The following is a 24,764-nucleotide window of genomic DNA, read 5'->3' on the forward strand; positions in this document are numbered from 1 at the left end:
TCTGAAACTGTCATTTCTGTCAGAGAATGAACACCGGCTTGTGACATATTTAGGAAATATTGGCACTCTTTAAGCTTTGATTTTGTGTCGGTGAAGAGTTTTTCCTGCAGAGTGTGACTCACAGTGTCAGCAGCAGTCAGGTTAATGCCGAGCCCTCCGGCCCTCGTACTCAGCAGAAACACAAAGATGTCCGTCCTATGGAAGGCAGTGGAGGAGAAGGGGAAAAAACACACAAAAAAAGATAGAATTTACATCTGTGCAAGTAGAAATATCCATGTACAGCAACATGGCATGGAATTAAGTGTACGTTAACACCCTTTCTAAAAAATGTCAACACAAACTTTAGCCTGACAAAACACTGGGTATAATTTACAATGACATAGTTTGTTATAGCCTATCAAAGCATGAGAGAAGAGCATGCAAAATAAAACATGATGCACAATATCAATGGAAGATTGCAGAAAAATAAAGCCGCTCTAATAAACCACACCACTCCCTCATCTAAAACCCCTACGAGCTGCACCTTAATGTAAACCAGAGCATGTGGACTCTAGGAAAAACACACATTCACGTTTGGACGCACACATGTAATGTTAAACTGTTCACTGATTGCTGCAGTATACAAAAAGTCTGAATTTCAGTTATTTAGTGGTGAAAAGAGGTGTTTGGTTTCATGCGCACACCGTAGATCATATCTGTCTCTACCCACCGGCTCTGGAAGTCAGCCACCATGTCTCTGCGCTCAGAAATCTTAGAGGATCCATCCAGGCGCATGTAGGTGTGCTTACGATAGACCATGTACTCCTGGAGAGACGGGACAAAAGAGTTAAGAAAGATTAATTAACCTCTTCAACTCCACATCAGCTAATATAATATATATACTGTATACATGCATAGATATATTCTATTTATTTATTTTTGCCTAATTTTGCCCCATGTATTTATTTCCTGCTCATATTTATTTATTGGTGTATTTTTTATTCAATATTGACTTAAATGGCATTCCATATAAAACTTCTAGCACAGTGAAAGAGGTTAAGAAAACCCATAAGAAAATAATGCGGCGCACTAAGCCTCCCATTTATTCTTTTGTTTGCCAGAATCAGGTAAAGTGCAGCTGCAGTTTAGTGGATTGTCTCCAAATATTCAAATATTAGAAAATGTTGGTCACGTACAATCAGCGACAAACTCACTTTTTTAAACAAATTTATGAAAAGAGCTGGAGCGAGTCGTGCGTGGAATCCAGAAATAAAGTTCATGGACTTGAACTAAGCCTTCTTGGATCACCTTTAATGCTGATTTTGAAACCAACAAACTTGATGAAACTGGAAGCTGATACGGTTTTTCTAAATTTTAATAAGTTCTCAAATATGTACTGCTACTTGAGTCTTCCTCTGAGGCGCAGAAAAACCCTGCAGGTCTACTTTTAACTTCCAAGGGTCAAAGAATACCAATCTTTAATGTAAGAATTTCTTTTTTGACAGAAACTCTGCGTCCAAAATATCAAAATCCCACATTTCTTATGCGCATTTGCCGGAGCTGAAACCACAATCCGAGCCCGGAGAGACACCGAGAAATGCAGAATTTGATATTCTATCCCCCCCCGAACGTCCGCTAAGCTGCTCTGTGTAAGAGTGTGTGTGTGTTTGTGTGTGGGGGTGTTAGGCCTGATGGGAGGGGAGCGGTGATGAGGTGACATGTTGATCTCTCTTTAAGCGCTGCCCTGAACCCACGACCTCCTCACTCAAACACGTCGGTGCCCCCCAAAAACCGATGAAGCCGCCACAATTACTGGCACACATCACAACTGGCCTCTCGTGATCATTAACAACGATATCACTGATTCGACATTATGTTTTCCGTGACCCCCCTCGAACCCCTGTCATGACACTGGGGGGCCGCAGTCCCGGCAGGGCCTGCCCTCCTCTTTCTGTGAGTCTGGCTCTGCTCCCAGCAGCCCCATCTGCTCTGAGTGAACACCACATTAGGGACCATTAGCCCTGCGCTCGCCAAAATGCTGCTAACCTTGTTGAATGGAGCTTTGATAGCTTGCCAGCAGATATTGTTGCTCTTACAGAAAGCCTTACTCAGCCTCCCTAATCTTAAATATTCATCTATGTCTAAATCAGAAGCAAAAAAGTTTGAGAAATAGATCACCTGAGATCTCTCAGAGGATTATCTGTTACCAGGGATCCTGCAGCTTAAGGCAAGCTAGATTTAAGACTTTTTTTTCTTTAAATGCTACTAGGAATGAAGTTTAAGACTCATTTTTAGAACAACCAGAATTGAAGAAGGAATTATTTTCCCCCAAATTTCCCCCCAGGGGTCAGGTCGGCTACCTCTACTGAGGCCTTTCAGTCACAGCTGTTTTCTCAGCGTTTTTATGAGGGATTCATGTACTCTATTTTGAGTTTTGATACTGATTGTTACTTTTCTTTGTGACATTTTTTTTCTCTGATTGTGATATTTTGTTGTATTGTTCTTTTTGTACGGCACTTTGTAACCTAGGTTTTGAAAGGGGCTATACAAATAAAGTTTTATTTACTTACTTACTTATTGTAACATAAAATCTGATTTTTTTGGTCCAGAGAAAGAAGTTTTCTCTTTATTCTTTTTTGCTGATGTGTTTGAAAAAGTCTTTTAAAGTGTATTTCTTTGTTCCTTTGCTTTGCTATATTTTAGGAAACCTTCTGTAACACCTTGTCAAGAGATGAAAATGGCCTCCTTATTCTGGCATTTTTACATATTATGTATTTATTAATTTGCACCGTCCCTTCTTAAACAAACTAAACCTGAACATATTTGGTTTGGCGGCAGAAGTGGGGAAATATCTGGCCTTTCTAAATGGTTTTCTTTGTGTTTCTCACTCTACATGTGAGATTCCACTGATTGGATTCCCACCATGACAAGTTTAGAAAAGGAATTTATTAAATTATTTAACGATAAAAGTTAAAATATAAAAAGATAAAAGATTTTACAATGTAATGTCAGGTCAAAAACAATTCATAAAATCCTACTGTCCCGTTTCTTGGCATTTTTAACTAATTTCAAAGATTTTGTTTTTTCATTTTAATACCAATTAAGGCATTTTTAGACAGATTAACCTGAATCAATGAATTAAATACCTTTTAAGACTTTAAGGATCTGCAGGAACCCTGTCTCTGCAACCTTCAGCTGCCGTGATTTAAAGCTTGTTGAGTCCTGCTGTAGCGCTGCCACACTGAAACCTAAACCTCAACAGCTGGCAATTTACTCCTCTATTTTGTTTGGATCGGTGTTAATCATGAGTGACACTGCCGAATTTCTGCAGCTTTTCACTGATTTTGTAATGTGTTCCACTGCAATTGTTAGAAATCAAAGTGTAGTTTCAGGTCAACCTTTAACTGGACAAAATGTAAATCCAGTTCAACGAACTGTGCACGGCTTATTAGGACGTATTTAGTCACAAAAAATATGGTTGTGATATCTTACAAACAAACTTGAAATGATGTATGAGCAGAGAGAGGCGTGGGAGGAGAGACATTTGTTTGAGAGGCATAATGAAATGTCTTCCACACGAAAACCAACTCGTGCCAGCCAGGTTGTTGTCGACTTCCCAAACAATGACAGGTCCCCAACGTCAAAGACACGGTGTGTATTTATTGCTCATGTTGGGAACACAGTGTGCACGGTCACAGGCGGTTCCCAACTCAACAACAGCTAAAAATACCACATAAAAAAGAAAAGGACTCAAAGTAGTGGCACCATACAAACATTTTTCAACAGCGTGCATTGTCAACATTGTAACAAAAGTCTTTAGTGGGGCTGAGCTGCATCAAACCAGTCTATCATCACTGCTTCCAGAGCCACATTATAAACAGCAGCAACCAAATCTACCAGCTTGATACTGGAGAATCCATCAAAAACAACAGAACTAACTTACTAATGTCGTCTCACATCGATTACAGGCCCTGAATTGAATTAAATTAAAAGTATCATGGCAGACACTAAAGTCATCGTGAAACCACAGGCATGTACATGTACTGAACACTTAAAAGAAACCACGTGATGACATGATTTGATACGTTTCCAAGTATAAAAATAAAATGTATAACTGTGTCTGTTATCTTATGCGTAGTTTTTCCTCTGTTTCGCTCATATGCGCAAGGAGGCGGCCCTCTTGAAGGCGCAATCATCCATGGGATCGCCACAGAAACATCAGTTCGTCACTGTCTGTCATGTTTTTTTGTCAATTTTATTTACAAAGTCCAGTATCAAAAATCAAAGTTTGCGTCAGAGGGCTTTACAGTAGACGACATCCCTCTGTCCTTACACTCTGACATTGACTAGGGACCCCCCCGCCCAAAAAAAAAAAAAGGGTTTTGGTGGCTCAGAAATTTCAACAGGGAAATTCTGACTTTGAATGGAAAGCAGCATTAATTCACAGGTGACACTTGTTTCATTGCATTTGTAATCACAGTACGACAGAAACATTTAATGAAATAATCAGAATGTATCATAATATAATCACACTTCCATCCATGCTTTGCATTGCGTAATGAGTCACTGTATCCCTCTTTCTAAACAAAAATCTGCTGCTGATTTTCTGGCTGCAAAACCATCGAGTCATCGCGGGCACTCCCGCCAGCTCTGTAATGTAAGCCGCAGACCTGCAGTACAGCAAAGTGCCGTCTGAGCAGCTACACACACACAAGCAGGAGGGCAGCGACTTGGCGGCCCCGCTCCTCTATCGGCTGCTGCCAGAGAAAGCCAACAATGTTATTTTTCTTCAGGCCACCCGGATCCTCACGATCCATCACCCGACGGCGTGATGTCACCAGAAGAGCCGGCAGCCGACCGGCGACGAAAACAATGACGCTAATGACACAGATTAGCATCAGCCTCTCCTTCACTGTTTCTCTCAGTCACAGTCTCATGTTCAGGAAATCAACTCCATCTGCAGAGGTTTTATCCCCAACCGACGAGAAAGATAATATGGTGGAGGAAAACTGAAGCCAGATTGGGTGAATACACGACTTAATTCATGGACGTCTTTAACCCATTAGACGAGGAGCCGCTGTCACAACCTCCCATTACTGTATGAGCTCACTCATGCTGCAGAAACGGCCCCGTAACACTGACTCATGAGACCCGGAGAACAAAGCTTGGTGGGGCTCAGCGAGAAGAACATGAACCAGTTTCAGTGGGACGCCTGCATCCTGCTCACTGTTTAACCCTTCGAAACCTAGATTAACATCAGTTTTCTTGTGCTGCATTCAGACTCCTTTCACAAGCTAATGTGAGCAAACATATGGAATATATAGAATTGATAACTAATTAATTGATTTGATTGTTACTCATTTATATATTTAAATTAGTTTAAGTAATAATTAATATGAGAGTATATCTATAGGGAAGTTGGACAATTAATTAATTTATATTGATTTATGAAGAAAGGGTGGGATTAAATAAGTTTTTTACTTCAGCTCCTTTTTGGACATGTGAACTCCAAACTGTCAAATGCATCACTATCATTATTATTATTATTATTATTTTTGTGTTGTTGTTGGTTTTGGTTTTTTGGTACTTTGTTGATATTCATATTATTTATTTATTTTTATTTTCTAATTTTGTGGCATTATACTTGTTCTTGTTTGTAAATGCTATTTTGCTCTCCTTGTTTGGTTTTCTTCTGTTTGTTTCTTACATGTTTTCGTGTTTGAAATAAAGATTTCAATCAATCAATCATGGGGAAAAAGGCAATCACCAATTTGGCAAGAAAATTACCTGAAATAAACTAATGCTGATCCAGGTTTGAGAGGTTTAAAGCAACTTTTTTAAATTATTGCAACTGCTGTTTGGTCAGTCAAAAGATAGGTGTTAGATAAGATGCTTAAACTTAAACCATAAACTGATTTTATAACCACTACGCCTAAAAGAAGAATTGACACAAGGTAATTTCAGTTTTTTCAGGTATTTCGTTTTTGTGGAGCTTGGCATTTGCTGCTTCAAAAAGCGATCAATTTAACTTTAACACCAAAGGTTTAGTTACCTCACAAATTCAAATTTGGAACTATTTCATGACTTTTGACACTGAAAAATAAATAATAAAATTGAATTAAACACTGAAATACTTTTTAAGAACCTGCAGACACCCTGATTTTGTAGCATTTTTTTCTATGTGAATTCAAATTCTACATTCTGTACATTAATCTTGACTGCAACAATTCAATTCAAATAAATCTTCATTTTGAAAATAGTCCCAATTATTCTGGAGAAGAAAATATGCAATACATCCCTATTTCAAGCTAATAAAAGACTTTAAGAAGTATATAACTTGCTGTAGATAAAGTTTGGGGCCTAGGACTGAAAGGGTTAACACAGAAATGAACTGTTCTACATTATCTGATTCATCTCTAGCATTTTCACCTTTTCTATGTTCCTGCCGCCTTAAAAACAAGGCATTCCCAGCATTTTCCAGACGCGCAGGAAGACAGCCCTTACCCACCTGGGCCGAGTCCATCTGCCGTCAAAAGATTTGGCCGCAGAAACGGCACCGCGGCGTGTGAATGGGGAAGGAATTCCCAGTGACATCATGCCAGAGGCTTTTGGCTCCATAGTGATGTTTGCAACAAATATGGAGGCAACAATAGAGCACTGCGCCGAGGCTGTCGACACATGATTACAGGCAGCGCTGCTTTGTTTTCCTACAGAGAGCGGTGACGCAGACTTTACAAATGATTTGACCTCAACCTGTTGGACATTAAAACCTGATAACAGCCAGCCAAGACGCTTCAAAACGGTCAGCGTCTCTGATGTAGTGCTTTTCTTTAGCATGAATTTAACAGCCCTTGCTCATGATTTAACCTAAAGGATACGATGATGTATCTGCGTTGACTTTGTGCCCATCCAAACAGCTTAGAGCACTTTAGATAAAGGTAATGAGATTCCCTAAAAATGACTCTGGCATTTCTCATTTCTGGCTTTTCTTCTCCATCTTTTCTCCCTCTCTGCCTCCTCAAACTACCTTTGTGTTCTGCTGAATTTCTTTCTCTTCTCACCCCGAGGCCCCTTACCACCCCCACCTCCCCCTCTCCCCTCCACCTCGCCTCTCTCCTCACCCCTTCCAGTCATCCCTCCCATCTGGCTGCATCCCCTGCAGATGAGACCCCGCTAATTAGCCCTGACCTGTTAATTAGCCGTCTAATGAGTGCACTAACGAGGGACAGGCGGGCTGATTAGAGGTACCGGAGCTCAATACCTCGCTCGTGTAAGCCCACCAGTCAAACAACTGGCTCCCAAAAACAAAGATATATGCAAACGACACATTAAAGGTGTGTTCACCGAGAACAAAATCATCCCTTTTTAAAAATTAATTCTTGGTAGAAGGTACTAGTGCATGGAGACTCAACTTGCTTTGTTTGGGGGCCACTTTTGCAAACTGACAAGGGGCCAGGGGCCAGACGCAACAGCCCCATACATTTTCTAGGATTTTAGGATGTTTCTTAGATTTCAGATCATTTTGAGGATTTTAGGACATTTCTAGGGTTGTAGCATGTTTCTCAGATTTAGGATGTTTCCTGGATTTTAGCATATTTCTCGCATTTTGGGACATTTGTAGGATTTTAAGCATGTTTCTGGGATTTTAGCACATTTATCATATTTTCAGACATTTCTCGGATTTTGGGACGTTTCTAAGATTTTAGGACATTTCTCTGATCCACTAGCCCTTTTTTTGATAAATAAGCTCTATTTTGGTCTTTCAGAAGATAGTCCAGTGTGTGTGTGTGTGTGTGTGTGTGTGTGTGTTTATACCTCCAGCAGGTCTATCATGCGGGTCATCTGAGAGTAGATGAGGACTCTGTGTCCCTGAGCCTTTAGCCGACTCAACAGGATATCCAAGGTGTGGAGCTTTCCACTTTCCGTGATCAGGCTCTCCTTATCTGAAAGAAGAGGAGACAGAGAAGTGAAAACCCAAAGTACCCAAAGACTCATCTGACACACTCAGAATGTCCTACACAAAAATCTTCCAGGTTTGTATACAAATATATGAATTTCCACAATATGTATGCTTAGATCATTAAAGAGGATCTATTAAGCTCAGGTTCATACTTAAATTTTAGGTTTCTACAAGAACATGTTCACACGCTTTAATGCTAAAAAAACCAAAACAAAACAAACTTTCTCATAATATCTCTGCTGCAACACCTGCGTTCACCCTCTGTCTGAGAGGGCTTCGTTTTAGCGCCTCTCTCTCTCTTCTGAATCTTAACACAACGGGACATGTTCTAGCAGGAATATGGTCCAAAATCGGGTGGAAATATGTTACACCTGGAACCAAATTTACATGTTTCCCTGATGTCAGTAAGTAGATACACATGTAGCAGTGCACTCTGGCCATGTCTGATATGAACATCCTTCTCTGTAACACTATACAGAGTGTGAACGTTAGTGTCGCCCTGGTTCCCTCATCAAAAAGCCAATGGGATTTTTCCATTGGATTTTGGATTACTGAAGAAATTAAGCTCCGTGGTAAACAAACGTTTATGATACTTATGCATTATGTTTAGCAGGATAATCTTCACAAACGAACACCACTTTGAGGATTTCTAAAGCCTAAATGCAACTGCCAGGAGTAAAAAGCTAATGTTTAGTTATAAACAAACTACACCACAGTTGCATGACTTGACGCCGCTCCGCAACGAGGCCGTAAAGTCGCGCTCAGCATGATTACGCTCTGTAGTCTCATTAAGCCACATGTTAGCAACCGCCTCTTTTTAGTCATCTAAATGCTTTAAAGTTCACAGTGGGGTATTCACTGACATATTTTATGTCGTAGAACAAAACACAAAAATCTCTTAAGCTTGTGTTAACCACAGACCCTGTTTCTATTTTGCAGGTTTTAGGATTCATATAAGATATAAAATTCAGACTTTATATCTCTTATAATTTACTTGACTGGACTTTGTCATGCAAAGAAATGAAAAACTCAGAGATTGTCATTTCTTTTCCCTTACTGCAAATATTTAGTGTGTTAACATAAAACCTAATTTGACACATCTGCTCACTGAAAAGCAACCCAATCAATTCTGAGGTTATTAACTCTTCCCTGATCAATACAAGACTTCGATAAGAATGTATTCTGGAGGATAAAGACCCTCTCACCCAGGCGGATCAGCCCGAGGATCAATCCCTCTAAATCTGTCCCTGATCTGGTGATTGTTTAAATAAAGCATGCGCCCTTATTGACCGATGAGAGCGGACAGAGAGTGAGTCCGAGAATGAATAATAGACAGAGAACATGAAAAAGTGATTTACAATCTGTTTCACACAATGGCACAAAAAGACCAACTAATAGGCCCAGCAGTTGGTCTTGGTCACGTTCTTGCCGACACCACATCAGGTGTTCTTCAGCCCTCAAATGACCACAAACGGGGAGCAATCTGACCCAGGGTCTGCTGCTGAAGTGGTTCCCTCCACGTCCAGCTGATGAGGAATTAACGTCATCTGGCACAATGTCAGAGCGAGAAAAGGGTCGAGGTCGCCATCGACTGGATGACAGGCACACTATAGCGTTTGACCGAGGGGTCGTGACCCTGAGTGGGGAGAGCCTAAGGCCAGGTCCAGGGTCGGGTGACAGGGTCGGGCCGGGGTTACAAGAGAGTCCCTATGGGAGAGTCAGGCTTGGCTGCCTCGCACTCGAGTTGGACACTTGTTCCCAAGCCCTTTTGTACAGTGAAAACTGTGGATTATAAATATTTCCACGTCTTATTTCCTTGCTTTGTCAATGCAATGTAACCAACCGCGTTAAAGTCACGTTCCATAAATCTAAAACACGAGGTCGGAAGATTTAAACTGAAGCTGTGATAATACATTCGACAACTTCCTGCCACAATATCTGTAACACCAGGATATGAAATCATGGCTTAACCCTTTGAAACCTGGAGCGACATCACTTTCCTCGTGCTGCTTTCAGATGCCCTTCACAAGTGTTCAAACCTTTGAACTCTAAGCTAATTAGTGCAAATTCTTTCAAAAACAGAAACAATGAGCGTTCTGGTAATAAATGTTTTAAAAAATAGCAAGAAATTAGTAGATCGAGAAAATTATTTTGAAAGAGCTAGAGAAAAATGTGTAGGTATAAAAGAAAAAGCTGGGGACAAACTATAAGTATAATTATTATAATTACATAGTTATTTTTAAAGCACTTTCTCAAGGTCATTTTTAAGATCTTTTATTTTAATTTATTCATTTATTTGTTTGTTTATTTTAAATTTTTATTTATCATTATTATTTAAAAGTTTTAGGTTATTTTTGTACTTTTTTCTAATTTTGGAGTAATTTCTTCTTTCGAAGCTCACTGCCTTCTTCCCACGTTTTTAAGAGAAATTAATTCAATTTGGTTTAAAGAGACATGAAGAAAATTGTTAAAATGTGCCTGATGATCCAACAAAAACTCACCAACTGGATATTTCTCCATTTTTTTAACCATTAGCACTCTATGCTAATGTGTACTCGGGCTGAACCCTGACCTGTGACCTTTTAGTAAAGCCGCCCAAAAAAGGTCAGGCCCTGTAGAGGTGTTAAAGAGGAACTAATAGAACAGATGAACAGGGGAAACACTCTGGGGAGGTATTGGAGCGCTCACCTACAGGTCACTGTGAAGTGGTGTCAGCCTGTCAAATACATTCAGCCCTGATCACACAGTGTCGGCAGGGCGACTTCTGAAGCCGTACGATAACACATTTCCATTTAAAAATGGCATTTTAAAATGAAAACAATCTCCGTACACACCTTTTTGCCCTGTTATAGATATAATCTCCATACAAACTAACACACCTGAGGTTGCAGATCACATCACCATTCATGTACTATAGGCATGTGCATGCTGATGTATGCATAACGGGCTGCAACTATGATTATTTTTTTAGTGACCTATTTCTGCCCATTATTTTCACAATGAGCTAACTGTTTAGTCTATAAAATGTCAAAAAAGTCAAAACTGCTCATCACAATTTCCCAGACACCAAAGTGACATCTCAAATGTGCTTCATTTGCCCAGCTAATAGTCCAAAAACCAAAGACTCTTCTTTTACTATTAGGAGTGAAAAAGAAAAGCAGGAAATTCTCACATTTAAGTCTTTAAGTTTTCTTTCTGTCTGTCATTTCACTTGGTTGGTTTCCGTCAGACAGCTGTTAAATTGTGGCAGAATATATATGCTCTTCACTACTGTTATTCGGCAACACGTTCTCAGAGCGGATAAAAATAACTGAGATGAAATGGGCTGAAATTGTGAAACTCTACAAAGTAAAATAGAGACGAAGAAAAGTAAGGGGAAAAAAACATAGGACAATAAAAGATACTCATAATACACTAATAGAAAGACACAATAAACTAAATCTGAAGCAGATCCAACTTAACTATAGATTTTTTTTGTAAGGTAGGCAGTCGTTACACATTTCTGTGGCTCATTCGGTATGTAGCAAGAAACCACAGCACCGCAATCCCCGAGATACACAAACACTGTATCCTGCCATCAAAGGCCTGTAATTGTCCCTGGCGTCGAGAAAGTGGATGAATTGAAAAGTAAAAGGAAGCGAGCGTGAGACACGCAGAGGATTAGACATGTGCGGCAAAAAAAAGGAAAAGGTCCAGACAGAGAGGGACAGACGGAGAGTGAAGGGGGTCTGTGGTGGCTCCGGCTACAGTGGGGCGGTATTAGCACGGTGGCGGCAGCGGTGATGTCGTGGTTAAGATCAGACGTGGGCCTCCTCACCGCAGGTGCCAGTCGAACCAGGGCCACTGCTTAGTCAAGGGCAGCGACCAGCGCCGCGGGCCGCGCTGCCAACCACCCAGACGCTAACCACCACTTGGCAAATACGCAAATGCTCGTATAAGGCAATATTGCTCAACCCCTGCCACCAATCTGTTTCTGTTTAGCAGATTACATTTAAGCCTCCAGTCTCCGATGTCATGTTTGAAGATGGGTTAAAGCCCCTTTTCTGAGGATTTCTGTGGCCAAACAGGACTGAGTGTTGTATGTATTTAATCTAATTCTTGAAGGGCATAAACTGTAAATCTGAAAATCCCATATTAAGCTGTTGGATACTATTATTTCTGTACGAAGAGACATGTCAGTCAGGGTAATCCTTTTGTTTATGCCTGGATTATGAGGGAGACCATTAACAGCAGAGCTGCTCCGCTCCTTAAGAAAGCCGCCTTGTGATATTTGACCAAACTGATGATGTCTCCTACGTGTACTCGCCATCCGATCACTGCCATGTTTCAAACTCACTGGCCTCCAGAGAAATGATAGGTACAAAAAAATGCTACATAATCAAAGCAGGGAAACAGATGTCCAACACAAATGACGACTGTTTGAATAAAAAAAAAATCCCACCCCTGCAACTATCCAAACTCCCAAAACCCCAGCGATGTGGCTTACAGAGGGAGAGGTGGCTGAGTTCAAAACATTTAGTGCTGCATGCAGAAAATCCCGTTTTCTAAATATCGCTGCCATACCCTATAAAGCGGAGCCAAGAAAATGAATAATTGCGATTTTGGGAGGGCTTTGGTGGTCTGTCTCATTCCAACATAACACTTATGGCTTACATTATAAGCTACGTGTGGCTGCAGTGAAGTGCACGACCATTGGTCATAAATGTGAGCAAACTGGATGCTGTAACCACGCGTGTAACATGAATTATGGAGAGCTCAGAGGGATTAAAATGGAAATGTCTATACGTCTGACATGTGTGGCGCTTTGGGACAGTTCAGCCCAAAATGAAAAGTACATAATTCTCCTCTTACCTAAAGTGCTATTTATCAATTGAGATTGTTTGAGAGTGAGTTGCAGAGTGTTGGAGATATCGGTGGTAGAGATGTCTGACTTCTCGCCAATGTAATGAAACTAGATGGCACTCGGCTTGTTGAGCTCAAAGCACATAAAAAAATACATTTGAAAAAGTCAACAGCAATGTCTCTTTCAGAAATCGTCACCCCCGTCACTCCAGATAATCCACGGACCTTTTAGTGTGCAATAGCTGTGGTTACATGGATCATATTCTTCAATTATACGAAATATTCTGATGAGAGTCCAACTGAACTGTTACACGGACAATAAACAAAGTGATCCGATAAGTTGTGCATTTACATGCTCCAGTGCTGTTTATTACAATGTAACTTTTTGACTTGCGCAAAGTGGTTCTACCCGCTGTGAAGTATCTAATCTGCCCAAAATATAAAAAGAAAAAGTCTTTTTTCCAACCTTATTCAAAAATATTCAGTTCATAAAGTATAAAAGACGTAGTGGTTTCACTTATTATTACAGTCTAAATCTAATTATTGGGGGATATTAGGGTTCATATAAGCAACTGTATCACAGTGCAGAAGGAAGCGTGCATCTATTGTTAGCTCACCTGGCACCAGCTAAGCCAAGGAGGACGCCACTAATGTTTGCATCTCGCGCTGTCAGAAGCACGAGCCTCTCGTCCATGAGTAGATGCACACTTCCTTATGTGCAGTAATGGTGGGTGTAGGTCAAGAAAATAGTTCCTTATTATCTGATTTCCAGAAAGAGACAGTGCTGTTGAGGTTTTTTTTTTTTTTTTTAAAGCATCACGAGTTGAGTGACATCTAAAAGGTTTGTAAAGACGGGGGTGAGTCAAATTCAAGGACTTTCAAGTACTTTTTCCAAGTACTCATTTTCATTTTTTTAAGGATGAAGTTTTTTTCAGCACAATCATTTGTTGCAAGAGAATTTGTAAATGGAGCAAACATGCTATCAGGGCCTAAAATCAACTTATTAAAAATAACTGGTTAAATTATTTAGGTATGCGACAATCAAATGACAAAAAAGTTTTAAATTGTTCATCTAAAATTATATTCAAGTACTTCTTCAAGGTGAATTGTCCCTTTAAATAGGGATGTACAAAAATATTGGTATGTCACTGGTATCTGCAGATACTGGCTTTAAAAGAAGTATTTGAATTTTTAATTGACTATGTGAACATGCACAAAACATCAATCTTAAGTTACAAGAAGTATTTTTTTATAATTCTTATTTTTCACAATGAATGAATCTTACATACAATGAAAATCATTGTATTTCATGTCTCCATCTGCTGGATGGCCAATATGATAAGAGTTTACATAACATGGTGTTAATTTCACTACAGAAAAGACGTGATGGTCATTAAAATTATTTGGGGAAAAAAGTGGATATATCGATACTGGTTATTGGCCAAATGAGTTGTTATATATTTGCAAAAAATTCAATACTGTGCATCCCTACCTTAAATTTAATTTTACAATATCATACACCTATAGCTGAGCCTCAAATCACCTGACGCAAAAACAAAACAAAGATGACAAATTCATTTCTGAACGCTCTGAAATGGACGCAAAACAACTTTCTAATTGTAGACTGACAAGGACAAGGACAGCACTGAGACCACACCCCAAAACACAAGCAAATCCCATGTGGTGTCACACCACTCTGCTGTTGCTATGGATACACATATCAAGCTTCACCACCTGCCCTGCCCCCCTCTCATCGCAGCCCACCACCACCACCGCCGCCACCCGCCTAAATCCAATCCAGTCTAACAGCGGTATTTGCCCGGCCGGCCCTCCCCATCTCCTCCTCTCCTCACCTCCTGCTGGCAGATTAAGCTTCACTCCCATGTCCCTCCTCTCTCTCCCCCTTTCCACCACATCCACTGCACCCTCCAGCTCCCTCTCCGTCCTCTCCTCCTCTGCCACCATAAACTCTCCCTCCCCCTACTGTCTGTCCCCCGACAGTGTAATCCAATCCCTGTAGGGCCAGAGCCAGGGGCCTGACACGGTCCTGACCCAATTAGAGGCCTGCTGCCAGCTAATTAACCCCGGCCCAGCCCTGGTGCCTGGCGCCTGATACTCCCAAACCAACTACGGCGCTAATTTCATTAATACACCACTACAATCTTTCTGTCCTGTCCTGTCCCCCTCTGCTGCTGCCAAAAGCAGAGAGCGGAGCCGCCCTGACTGGAGAGGGAAGCGGGCCAGATGCGAAAAGGAGGAGATGGACATCAGCGAGATGCAGAGTGAAAAAAAAAGTGATGAAAGAAGACAAATGGATGGTTATGTGAGAAAGAGAGACAGATGGGGGGCCACGGAGCAGGTCGGACCAACGATCGAAAGCCCCTCACTGTATAATGATACATTACACTGTGCAATCAATAAGTCAATGGGCAACACTTGTTTGGAGCTGCTGATGATGGAAATATTAGCCTGACACTACTTTGCTGCTTCTGCACATATTGACAAAAAACGGACTTAAACTTAATTTTCTTGCGGCCGGTGCAGCTAAGAGCCAGATGCCAGCGAAAGGTTTTGGAAACCGGGGAGTAAAGTGACAAAAAGCGGTGGACTGCACATTGCAAACATCTACTACAAGGGTTCCCACTCATTTTCATGGACAATATTTCAAAGTTTTTCCATGACTTCTTAAGGACAAATGATAAAATGACAATTTTGGAAAAGCATGTGCCTCATTCAGGGTTCCCACAGTCATGAAAAACCTGGAAAAGTCATGGAATCACTGAAAGTTTTTGAAAAGCCATGGAAAATTGTGTGTAATTAAGCTAATTTTTACAGTTTTACCTTCAACATAATGTAACTATATCTGTATTCTGCTAGTTGCAAACTAGTCAATCATTTTTGTTTTTTCTTAAAAATGTTCACAAAACACAACTGGCACATCTCCTAACTTCATCATCGCAAAATCCTCTTTGTAATGATTAAATCAAGTCAGACTAACTTGCTTTACCGAAGTTTCTAACACTTTGAAAGAATAAGGTGATTAAACTTGTCATTTTTAAGTCGCACACATCTAAATTTTGAGTAAACTTCACTATTAGATATAAAGTAAACATAAATGATGATTAATAGTTATATTTAATTTCCTTTTTTCTGACAATCAGCCTCCAAGATTATTTTAAGTAAGATCAACTTGTCAGATTTTACAGTGCAGAAACTTGGCAGCACAACATAGCGATCTCCACTGAGGAGGACCCACTGTCTAACGACTGATTCTAACGAAAACACAACAGTTCTGATTTTCAGCTGCTTATACAATCAAGAAAACAAACGTATCATATCTACTACATTTCTGCCAATATATTTTCCCCTAAATCTCACACACTGGTCCTTTAAAGTCTTGTTAGGGCTCGGTGAAGCTTCACAGATGCATCTTGAGCTCTGGAGAAGAGCCAAATGACAATGATGCATTCCCGAAAAGCCAGAAAATGTGACAGAAATTGAGTGATGAACTCTGTGTGTGTGTGTATATATATACAGATATAGATAGAACATGTTTGCAAATGCATCACTGTCTCCCCTCAAACATGTGAGACGATTGTCCTCTCGGGTCTCCTGGAGCGGTTAAGCAGGAGAAGAGACAGACAGTCGCGGGGGGAATCTCACCACACCACAGCGGCCCACTGTGAACTCTGTCATTAAGATATATTACTGCTAGTTACCCTTGGCCGGCACTGACTCGACACACACCGCAGATGAAAGCTGGCTGGCTAAAAGGGACTAAGTGATACGACTTGGCTTCCATGTTCGAGAGATATCATGACAGAGGGATAACGTGGCTAATGTCTCCCCCTTCAGTCTACTTTCTTAAGTGAACTTTTCCATCTTGTGGACACATTAATAGCCATAAATTGGAAATCAAAACATCTCCAAACCTTTACACACTTGGCTGGATGTTATGTTTTTTTCTCTGTTGCCAAAGAAAAAAAAAAGTTCTGCAGACGGTTCGCGGTGCCAGTTTAATGCAGATCATGCGGGGCAGAGTCAGACGGTGATGTGGTGAGGCTGGCCGTCTGTGTTGTTTTGTGCCTGTCTATCAGAGAGCCGGGGGAAGCTTCCTGCCATTTTGCTGGAGAGCAGAGTTTCTTTGAAGGGACAGGAAAGCAGGACTGCATTTCCCACAGCCTGATGTGGGCTGCTGGGCCAGACCTGACTGCCTGACTCTCTCTCTCTCTCTCCGTCTAATTGATACTGTATTCAAATACAGTCACTGAAAACAAGTTGCACAGCAAGACGCACATAAACAAAGTCCTCTACCATCTCCTTCACACACACACACACACACACACACGCCCCTGTCAGTCAATTCCCAGCTCACAATAAAGCCAGAAACAGAGTCAGCACTATGGTGAGAAGGCCCTCATTTTGCGGAGCGCTTCCTTCTAATTACCCAAAGCGTCACAGGGGCCACACAGACACTGCGAGGAAGGTTATTTCCGTCACGCTGGAATGTTCTGCAAATAATCTTGCATCTTCCTTTCAAGCAGACTTCTAACCTGACGCATAACATTTCTCGGCATGAAATTTGTCCGTATGTGAAGTTTCCGGAAAGTGAAAGAGAGGAGACCGCAGGACTGCAGCAAGTTAGTGAACAAACCAGACTGGAATGCTTCTCATCATGGGCAAAAGCTCCTGCTGCGTCCTGCTGGCTCAGATTGGATGACTGCATGGGTTCAGTTTAGCGTGCATCTTTCTTCTTATGAGAACATGTGCATCGCATAATTGTCAGCATTAATATTAAAGGGACAGTTTGGATTTTTTTGGTGTGGGGCTGTATGAAATCCTTATCCACAGTCGGCGTATTACCTAAAGTAGCACAGGGATATTCAGCTTGGGACACTTTTGCAAAATGACAGGAGGCCAGGGGCCAGTCACAGCAGCCCCTTACACGATTCTAGGACTTTATGACATTTCTAGGATTTTAGGACATTTCTAGAATAGAACAGAATAGAAAAACTTGATTAATCCTGTGAGGGAAATTGTTTTGGTAAAGTAGCAAATAAGAGAGCAGCAACTGAATAAAATATTCATTAAAAAGGCAAAATAATTGCAAATATATAGACAAAGGAAGGCAGTTAACATAGAATAAAATAAAATCAAATAGAATAAAATAAAATAACAATAATAATAATAATAATAATAAAGATATGCACAATATGTACAGAGCACAAACAAAGACACAAAAAGCCAAAAAGATTAAAAAGGGAAATAAAAAAAAGAAAAAATGTGCAGATAAGTGTGCAAAAGTGAAGATGGATGTGCAAACATATATAGTAGGTTCTAGAATTTTAGTGCATTTCTAGAACTTAAAGACATTTCTGGGATTTTAAGACATTTTCAGGACTTTGGGACTTTTAGGGATTTTAGGACATTAGGGGCTTAGCTAGATTCTCTGTCTGGGGGCGGGGCAATCCTCCACTGGCACTTTAAAAAAAATAATGCTCTATTTTAATGCTGTTTTATGCACTCTGGCACCTTACATATACTAAAAGTACAACAACAATTCCCAGTGTGAGTAAATTATTATTTTTTATTTATTTTAGAAATTTAAAAATGGTTGTGGGGGGCAGATTTGCCCGTTGAGTATCACTGATCTACTCTGTGATGCACTGACTACGGATAAGTGCCTCATATATCCCCACTTCAAAAAATCCAAACTATCCCTTTAACATAGAGCAGATAATTCATTTTCTCTTGAATGAAAAATATCTTTCCTCCAGGGAAATTCTGCCATCAGACCACCAAAAACAAACAAATCTGAGACCCAAGACATTACAGCCTCGATTGTTTTTTCCTGCTCAACGGCGCGATTCTTAATAAGTCCTCTGATTAGATTCCTCCGTCGATATCAGTGGGCAGCCGTACTCACGCCATGGCGCTCAAAACAAACAGTTATTCAGCTCTGCCATTTGTTCTGAAAGGTGTGGGGCTGGGAGTGCAGAGGAGAGGGAGGCTGGGAAACTTCAGCTGGGCTACTGTACATATCTTGGCCTTGATGTGGCAACAATGTGTTCAGCGGAGGACGGGTGCCGGAGTGTTGGGTCACTTCCTTCCTACTGAGGCTGAGAAAGAAGTGGGAGACCAGACGGACTGAGAGGCCGCGGCCAGATACTGATCCCAGATCAGCGGCCGGTGCTGTCTGTTAGCGGGAGAGACGGAGGTGAGGCTTGTCCACGGGCTGCGTGTGAAGAAAGGCAACGCCGGCGAGCGTGGGAGAGTGTGTGGGGAGAGGTGAGAGACACCTCAGGCCCCGTGTGAGCGCTGCGCTGTTCCCTGAATGGACCCGATGGTACACAGACACACACATACACACACTCTCACACACACAGACGGACCATCTATTAGTGTTACCTAACTGAGCACTTGAACAATGACCAGTAGCTAAACTTCCTCGCTTTGTCTGCCTCCGTATAACTTCACAAGAGCTTTCAGACTGTTCTCACACAGACACACAAATACTTGTTTTGTTTCTCACTTTTACACACAAACAGTCTCACAAGCGCATGTACACACAGATGGGTTGAGGGGAAAATTTAAGTGTTACAATACTGCAATTTGTGAGAGAGTATCTATAGGGTTTACAGGTTTTTATATTCAGGGTTCCCACACACTGTCATAGAAAAAAATTCTAAACTTTTCCATGACTTGTCAAGGACCAGTTTTTTTTTTTTGTTTTTTTTTGCTTCACTTGCTGGGCGTTTTTCAAACATATAAGCGTCAGGCTTGTTCACACATAATTTCAGAATCCCACATGATGTTTTCATGGACCGTCGGAAATTTGAAAATCCAACAATAATTTCTGTTTTTAACAGTTTCCTTCTATAATAAACAGTTTGATTTTTAAGAAAACACGCCTCTTGAGAATGTAAGGGGGATTTTTTTTTCTATAAAAATTGGCCAAAAATTGTCTTTTTTATATTTTTTTTTCAAAAAGCAGAAAAAAGCCAATTTTTCTGCTTTTTGAAATATTTGCAATGCCTCGTAGGCATACATGAAGAGAGAGGGAGAACCTGGGGGGAAAACGAAAAAACTTCCTTGATGAAAAAACAAAAAAACAAAAACCGAACTAAAACCTTGTCACACGTTGACACATATCAGAGCCACGTTACGTCGTCAGCTACAGAAAAAAAATTCCGTTATGTTAAATTAATAGAATTTATTACACACTTTGATCCTTTTTACTATGTACAGCATCTTTGAGTTCCCTGAAAAGCGCCCTATAAAAAAATGCATAATTATTATTATTATTATTTCCAAAACTTTCAATACTAGTTTAATGACTTTTCTAGGCCTGGAAAATGTGCCTTTAAATTCCATGACTTTTCCAGGTTTTCCATGACCGTGGGAACCCTGTATATGTTATGTTTGTGGATGTTACTGCTGAGTGTTGAAGTGTTTTACAGGCTTATCAATCAAGCATAAAAGGACAAACATTTTCTGTGCCAGGAGCTTCTGCTGCCACACAAAACGAAAAAAGAGAGTCGTCATCATAATGTGAGACAGACTCAGTTTATCAGGCGTAGAAGGGGCTGAGCGGGTCACTGAGAAGGGAAGTGTTGTCTGTAAAACACTAATGGCCTCTCTCACCCTGAACATCCATCAGTCATCCAAAACCTGGCAGCGAATCAGCTCCCACTCTGCTCCCGCTGACCCTCAAACTCAAGCTCTTTTGATAAAAGCGCTCGTAAGCACACGTACGCACTCAGTCCCGCGTTCACACCTTAATGGAAATCTCTGGTATGCGTTTGTGCGAGTGGACTTCAGCAGAAGCACTTTATCACAGCAGGTCCATTAGATTGTGAAGGACTGTCTGGCTGGTTGGCAGGCAGACAGACAGAGACAGAGGAGGGTGATGTGCCCGGCTCTGCCCTGCTGACCCCGCGCTGGCCTCTGACCATTCTCCCACGGGCCCAAAGTCAAAAACTGGATATCCAGCATTTGATAAAACTGTCAGACAAAATGTGACTCAGACTCAAAACACTTTTTTGTGGACAGCATCATCATGTGTTTTTGAAACGAGGTCCGCTACGTTTTAGAAAGTCTTTTACCACGACGACGTGGATTGCTGCTGTGGACTAACAGTCGCAAGCTGCGTTATTTACTAGGCCTGCCACGATAACTACTTTTGTTGGGTGATGTATTGTCAAATAATTGCAATAAAAGATGTTATTGTCATTTTGAGACCATTTTATACCACTGATTTAATGTAGCATAATAAAGCAAGTACAGTTTTTTTAAAGATTTTTTGGGGGCTTTTGCCTTTATTAGATAAGACAGATTATAAAGCGTAAAAACCTGCAGCCGCTGTAGGAGGGACACAGTCATTGTGCGTGGGGCGCCTGCTATACCAGGTGAGCTACTGGCCGCCCTGTGCAAGTACAGTTTTGAAGAGCAATCATCTCTTAAATCTAATCTTAGAATTGGAATAGGAAGAACTGTTTAAATATATCTTTATAGAAAAGTAAATAACCACTGTTCATATATGCAAAAAAGTGTATATATATATAAAATTGTATAGCCTTCATAAGACCAGCACAAAGACTTTGGGAAACAAAAATTAACAAAGTGACGCCTTTTGCGACTAACAGACAACCTTAGCAAAGCTCCCGCAGTTCCCTCCATAATCTAGCCGGTGTGCTTCACTCGTTTCACGGGGATGGATGCAGCAGCCGGGCAGTTTGCTGGTGGATTTACGGAGTGTAGGATGAGGTTGTTGGAGGATAAAACTATAAACGACAGACTTTTTGGCTCGTTGCCAGGGGTTTGCAAGCTAATGACTTTATGGACTATGCGTCTTCCACTTCAAAAGTATAACTGCAGGCTACCAGTAAGCTACTGTGTCATCTTAAACTGTTGTTTTATTTGTCTTTGGACTTGCACAAGTAGGCGTGGCGGAGAGAAAAAAGAAAGTGAGATTTGCTGCACCTAAGTCTTATCATGGTTGGGTTAAAAAAAAAAAGCAGTTTATTCTGGCATAATGTTGGCTAATATGTTGGTGACTTCACTCGATAAGTTAATATGACAGCTTAGTAATTAATGATGGATTTAGTTTTTTATAGATTGAACTTATACTTATTCCCGAGCAGATGCTCATTTATTTGTTCCTCTTTATCTACGTAGCATCACGTTAACCAGTGAGAGCTGCACACGTGACCCATGAGTTAAGTTTAAAACAACATAAAACACAAACAACAAGTCCTTACCAGGTATCCGGATGAAGGACCATCCATGTCTTGGATGGAGCGCCATCACACCCCCTGGGCATTGTGGGTGGAAGGCGTTGGCCCTCACACGCCAGTCTGAGGCGAGCTCAGGGGAGCCGTAGAGGAAACACTGTTTGAAGACTGTGCCCCCTCCGCTACGCGTCACCCGCCACTCATACTCGGCGCTGCGGTCGTCACAATAACGCTCCATGGGAACTGCTGTCACCTAGGAAACCAAAGAAGGAAGATGAGGTTTTCCACATTTGAAACAAAAGGAAATATTGTGTGGTGGAAAGAGGGAAGATTTTAGGATAATGTGTTAGGTCGCTACTTTTACTAAGCGATACATTTTTGTTAATTAACCCCTAGATGCCTGAGCAAATTGACTTCATTTATTTTAAAAACATGGGAGAAAAAAAGGTAATGAGCAACTTAACAAGAAATTACCAAAATATTAGAAAGATTAGTAATAAAGGGGCAAAAACAAAAAAAGTGAAAATTAGCACATAAAAGAAAAGAAAATACAAGTAAATAAATAAAATAAAAAGGAAATGGCCTGGAAAAAAGTGCTAAAATAAAATAATAATAAAAAACAAATAATAATCATAAATATACAGTATAGGTATTTTCCTGTACCTATTTTTAAATAAATAAATACAATAATTATAAACCCTTTTTTAAAGATCATTTTTCTCCAATACTTCTCTCTCTCTTTTTTAAAACTATTCTTTTTTTGGTCACTTCTTAACAATTTCTTGCAATTTGCAGGACATTTATACCAAATTAAACCAAATTTGCTCAGGTTTAAGAGATTTAAATGCTTGTGAAAGGTGTCTTAACACAGCACAAGAAAAAAACATTTGTGGCTTTTGATTTGAACATAATTGATTAAAAAACACTGAGAAATGTACCACTCACAAATCTGTACTCGAGACAGAGGGAAAACCACCGCATGAGGGCTGGTTTCACTGAATCAGCAGGTTCTGCGTGTGTGTGTGTGTGTGTGTGTGTGTGTGTGTGTTTGTGTTTGTGTGTGTCTGTGTGTATACAGATGGGGAGGCAAAAGGAAGTGTAACCACTACTGAACAACCTGAGCAAGAAGACCTTTTTTTAGAGGATCTGTTTGTTTTAAATGCAGCTGGAAGCCATGGTGGTCACCCCTGCACCTCAACCACACACACACACACACACACACACACACACACACATACACACACAAACAAACACACACACACACACACACACAAACCACAGATAAGAATTGCACATTGTTGAAAGTCTACAAAGGCAGCGTTTCCCTCTTCCCTTTCCACAACCACCCAAATGTCTCTCTTGCACAGGCCAGCACACACACACACACGCAGACTGTCCACATGAACACAGAGGACTTGCAATAGCCTTTATCCAGCCACTTGCAGCTCTCTCTCTCACACACACACACACACACACACACACACACACACACACACACACACACACACGTAAACATACCCTGGGCGTGGCTGCCAGCAAGAACTTGGGTGGCAGTGTGGGCTGGCAGGGCCGCAGCGTCGAGGTGGAGGAGTTTCGACTGTGGACCATCACGTCTGAGTGTCCCATCATGCCGGGTCTTAAAGCTGTGAACACCAGGCCCTGAAACACACACAGGAAAAAAAGCCTACATCACTATCAGTAAACACAAAACAAATACAGTGATTCTGAGCAGTAAAATGAATTAAATTGTACCTCCTGCTGCACTAATTCCTGCTTTCATTTGTGGCAAAGTGGCAGATTAAAGCAAATATTATCTTAAATGATAGGAAATGTATACAAAAAAAAAAAAGGGGGGGGGGGGGGGGGGGCCACTGAGTGCAGTGCTAATGTTTTTTATAAACTGCTGCCAATATACTTAAATTTCACTGGCTACATGCCTGAAATGTTATATAAAATGTCAACTAAATGCTTAAATGTTATGTAAAATGTATGATTACACAGCTTATATGATTTTAGTTGCATAGGGAACGGGATAAACTGCAGCCTAACCATGTAATCTTTCCTGCAAATAACTTTTTGGGAAAGACATATATTATACATACATTTAGAGCAAAGGCATCATGTCAAGTACGGTGCACTGGAGGGTGTTAAAGGGATGTATCAGAGTGTTGGTGATGTCTGCCGAGTGATGCCACATGAATGATGAATACACAGTGCCACCTAATGGCAGAGTTTACATAATGACATCTCTGCCATCAATTAGCAAACACGCATTTCTCTCAGAGGCCAAATTATGCTTCTTGACAACAGCAACGCACAACAGCAGCTGAAGCCGTCGTGGAGCTAAAATAGGTTCTTCTGTTCTGTATATAGAGTCTTTGTTACTGTGTTAGTGTTTTTATTGCTGATGTTTGACAGTATGCTTCTGTATGCTGCACCAGAGTTGTCCTCCAGGGACAATGAAGATTTACTGAATTGAAATGAACAGTGATTTACAGTACATTTGTTTTTTTACCACTTTGGACAGATTAGAGGATGTTAGAGCTCTCTGTGAGAGAAAAATAGATTTAATGCAAGTTCCAGTGGATAAATTGTTAAACATTAACTGATAAGATTATTTGGTATCAGATGAGACGAAAAAATTTGGGAAAAATATTGCCTTTGCAAAAGTTGTATAAATGCAGCTTAACATTTGAGTGGGTGACTGTGTGAGAGCTAAAGAGGCCCCACTGTTCAGTAATGTATTGTGG

General features: G+C 40.7%; 1 protein-coding gene across 2 annotated transcripts in view; it reads right to left on the minus strand.

Moving 5' to 3' along the window:
- The window catches only part of ino80 (INO80 complex ATPase subunit), a 52,249-nt gene that overhangs the window by 7,956 nt on the left and 19,529 nt on the right, over window positions 1–24,764 (minus strand). For both annotated transcript variants that reach the window (XM_042503253.1, XM_042503252.1), the window contains exons 26-30: window positions 23,533–23,673; window positions 22,042–22,267; window positions 7,795–7,922; window positions 710–804; window positions 123–195 (exon numbers count right to left, since the gene is read on the minus strand). In XM_042503253.1, the coding sequence (XP_042359187.1) occupies window positions 123–195; window positions 710–804; window positions 7,795–7,922; window positions 22,042–22,267; window positions 23,533–23,673 (663 nt within the window). The remainder of the gene's footprint in view (window positions 1–122; window positions 196–709; window positions 805–7,794; window positions 7,923–22,041; window positions 22,268–23,532; window positions 23,674–24,764) is intronic.

The sequence above is a fragment of the Plectropomus leopardus genome, chromosome 16 (assembly GCF_008729295.1).
Source record: "Plectropomus leopardus isolate mb chromosome 16, YSFRI_Pleo_2.0, whole genome shotgun sequence".
NCBI classification, from domain to species: Eukaryota; Metazoa; Chordata; class Actinopteri; order Perciformes; family Serranidae; genus Plectropomus; species Plectropomus leopardus.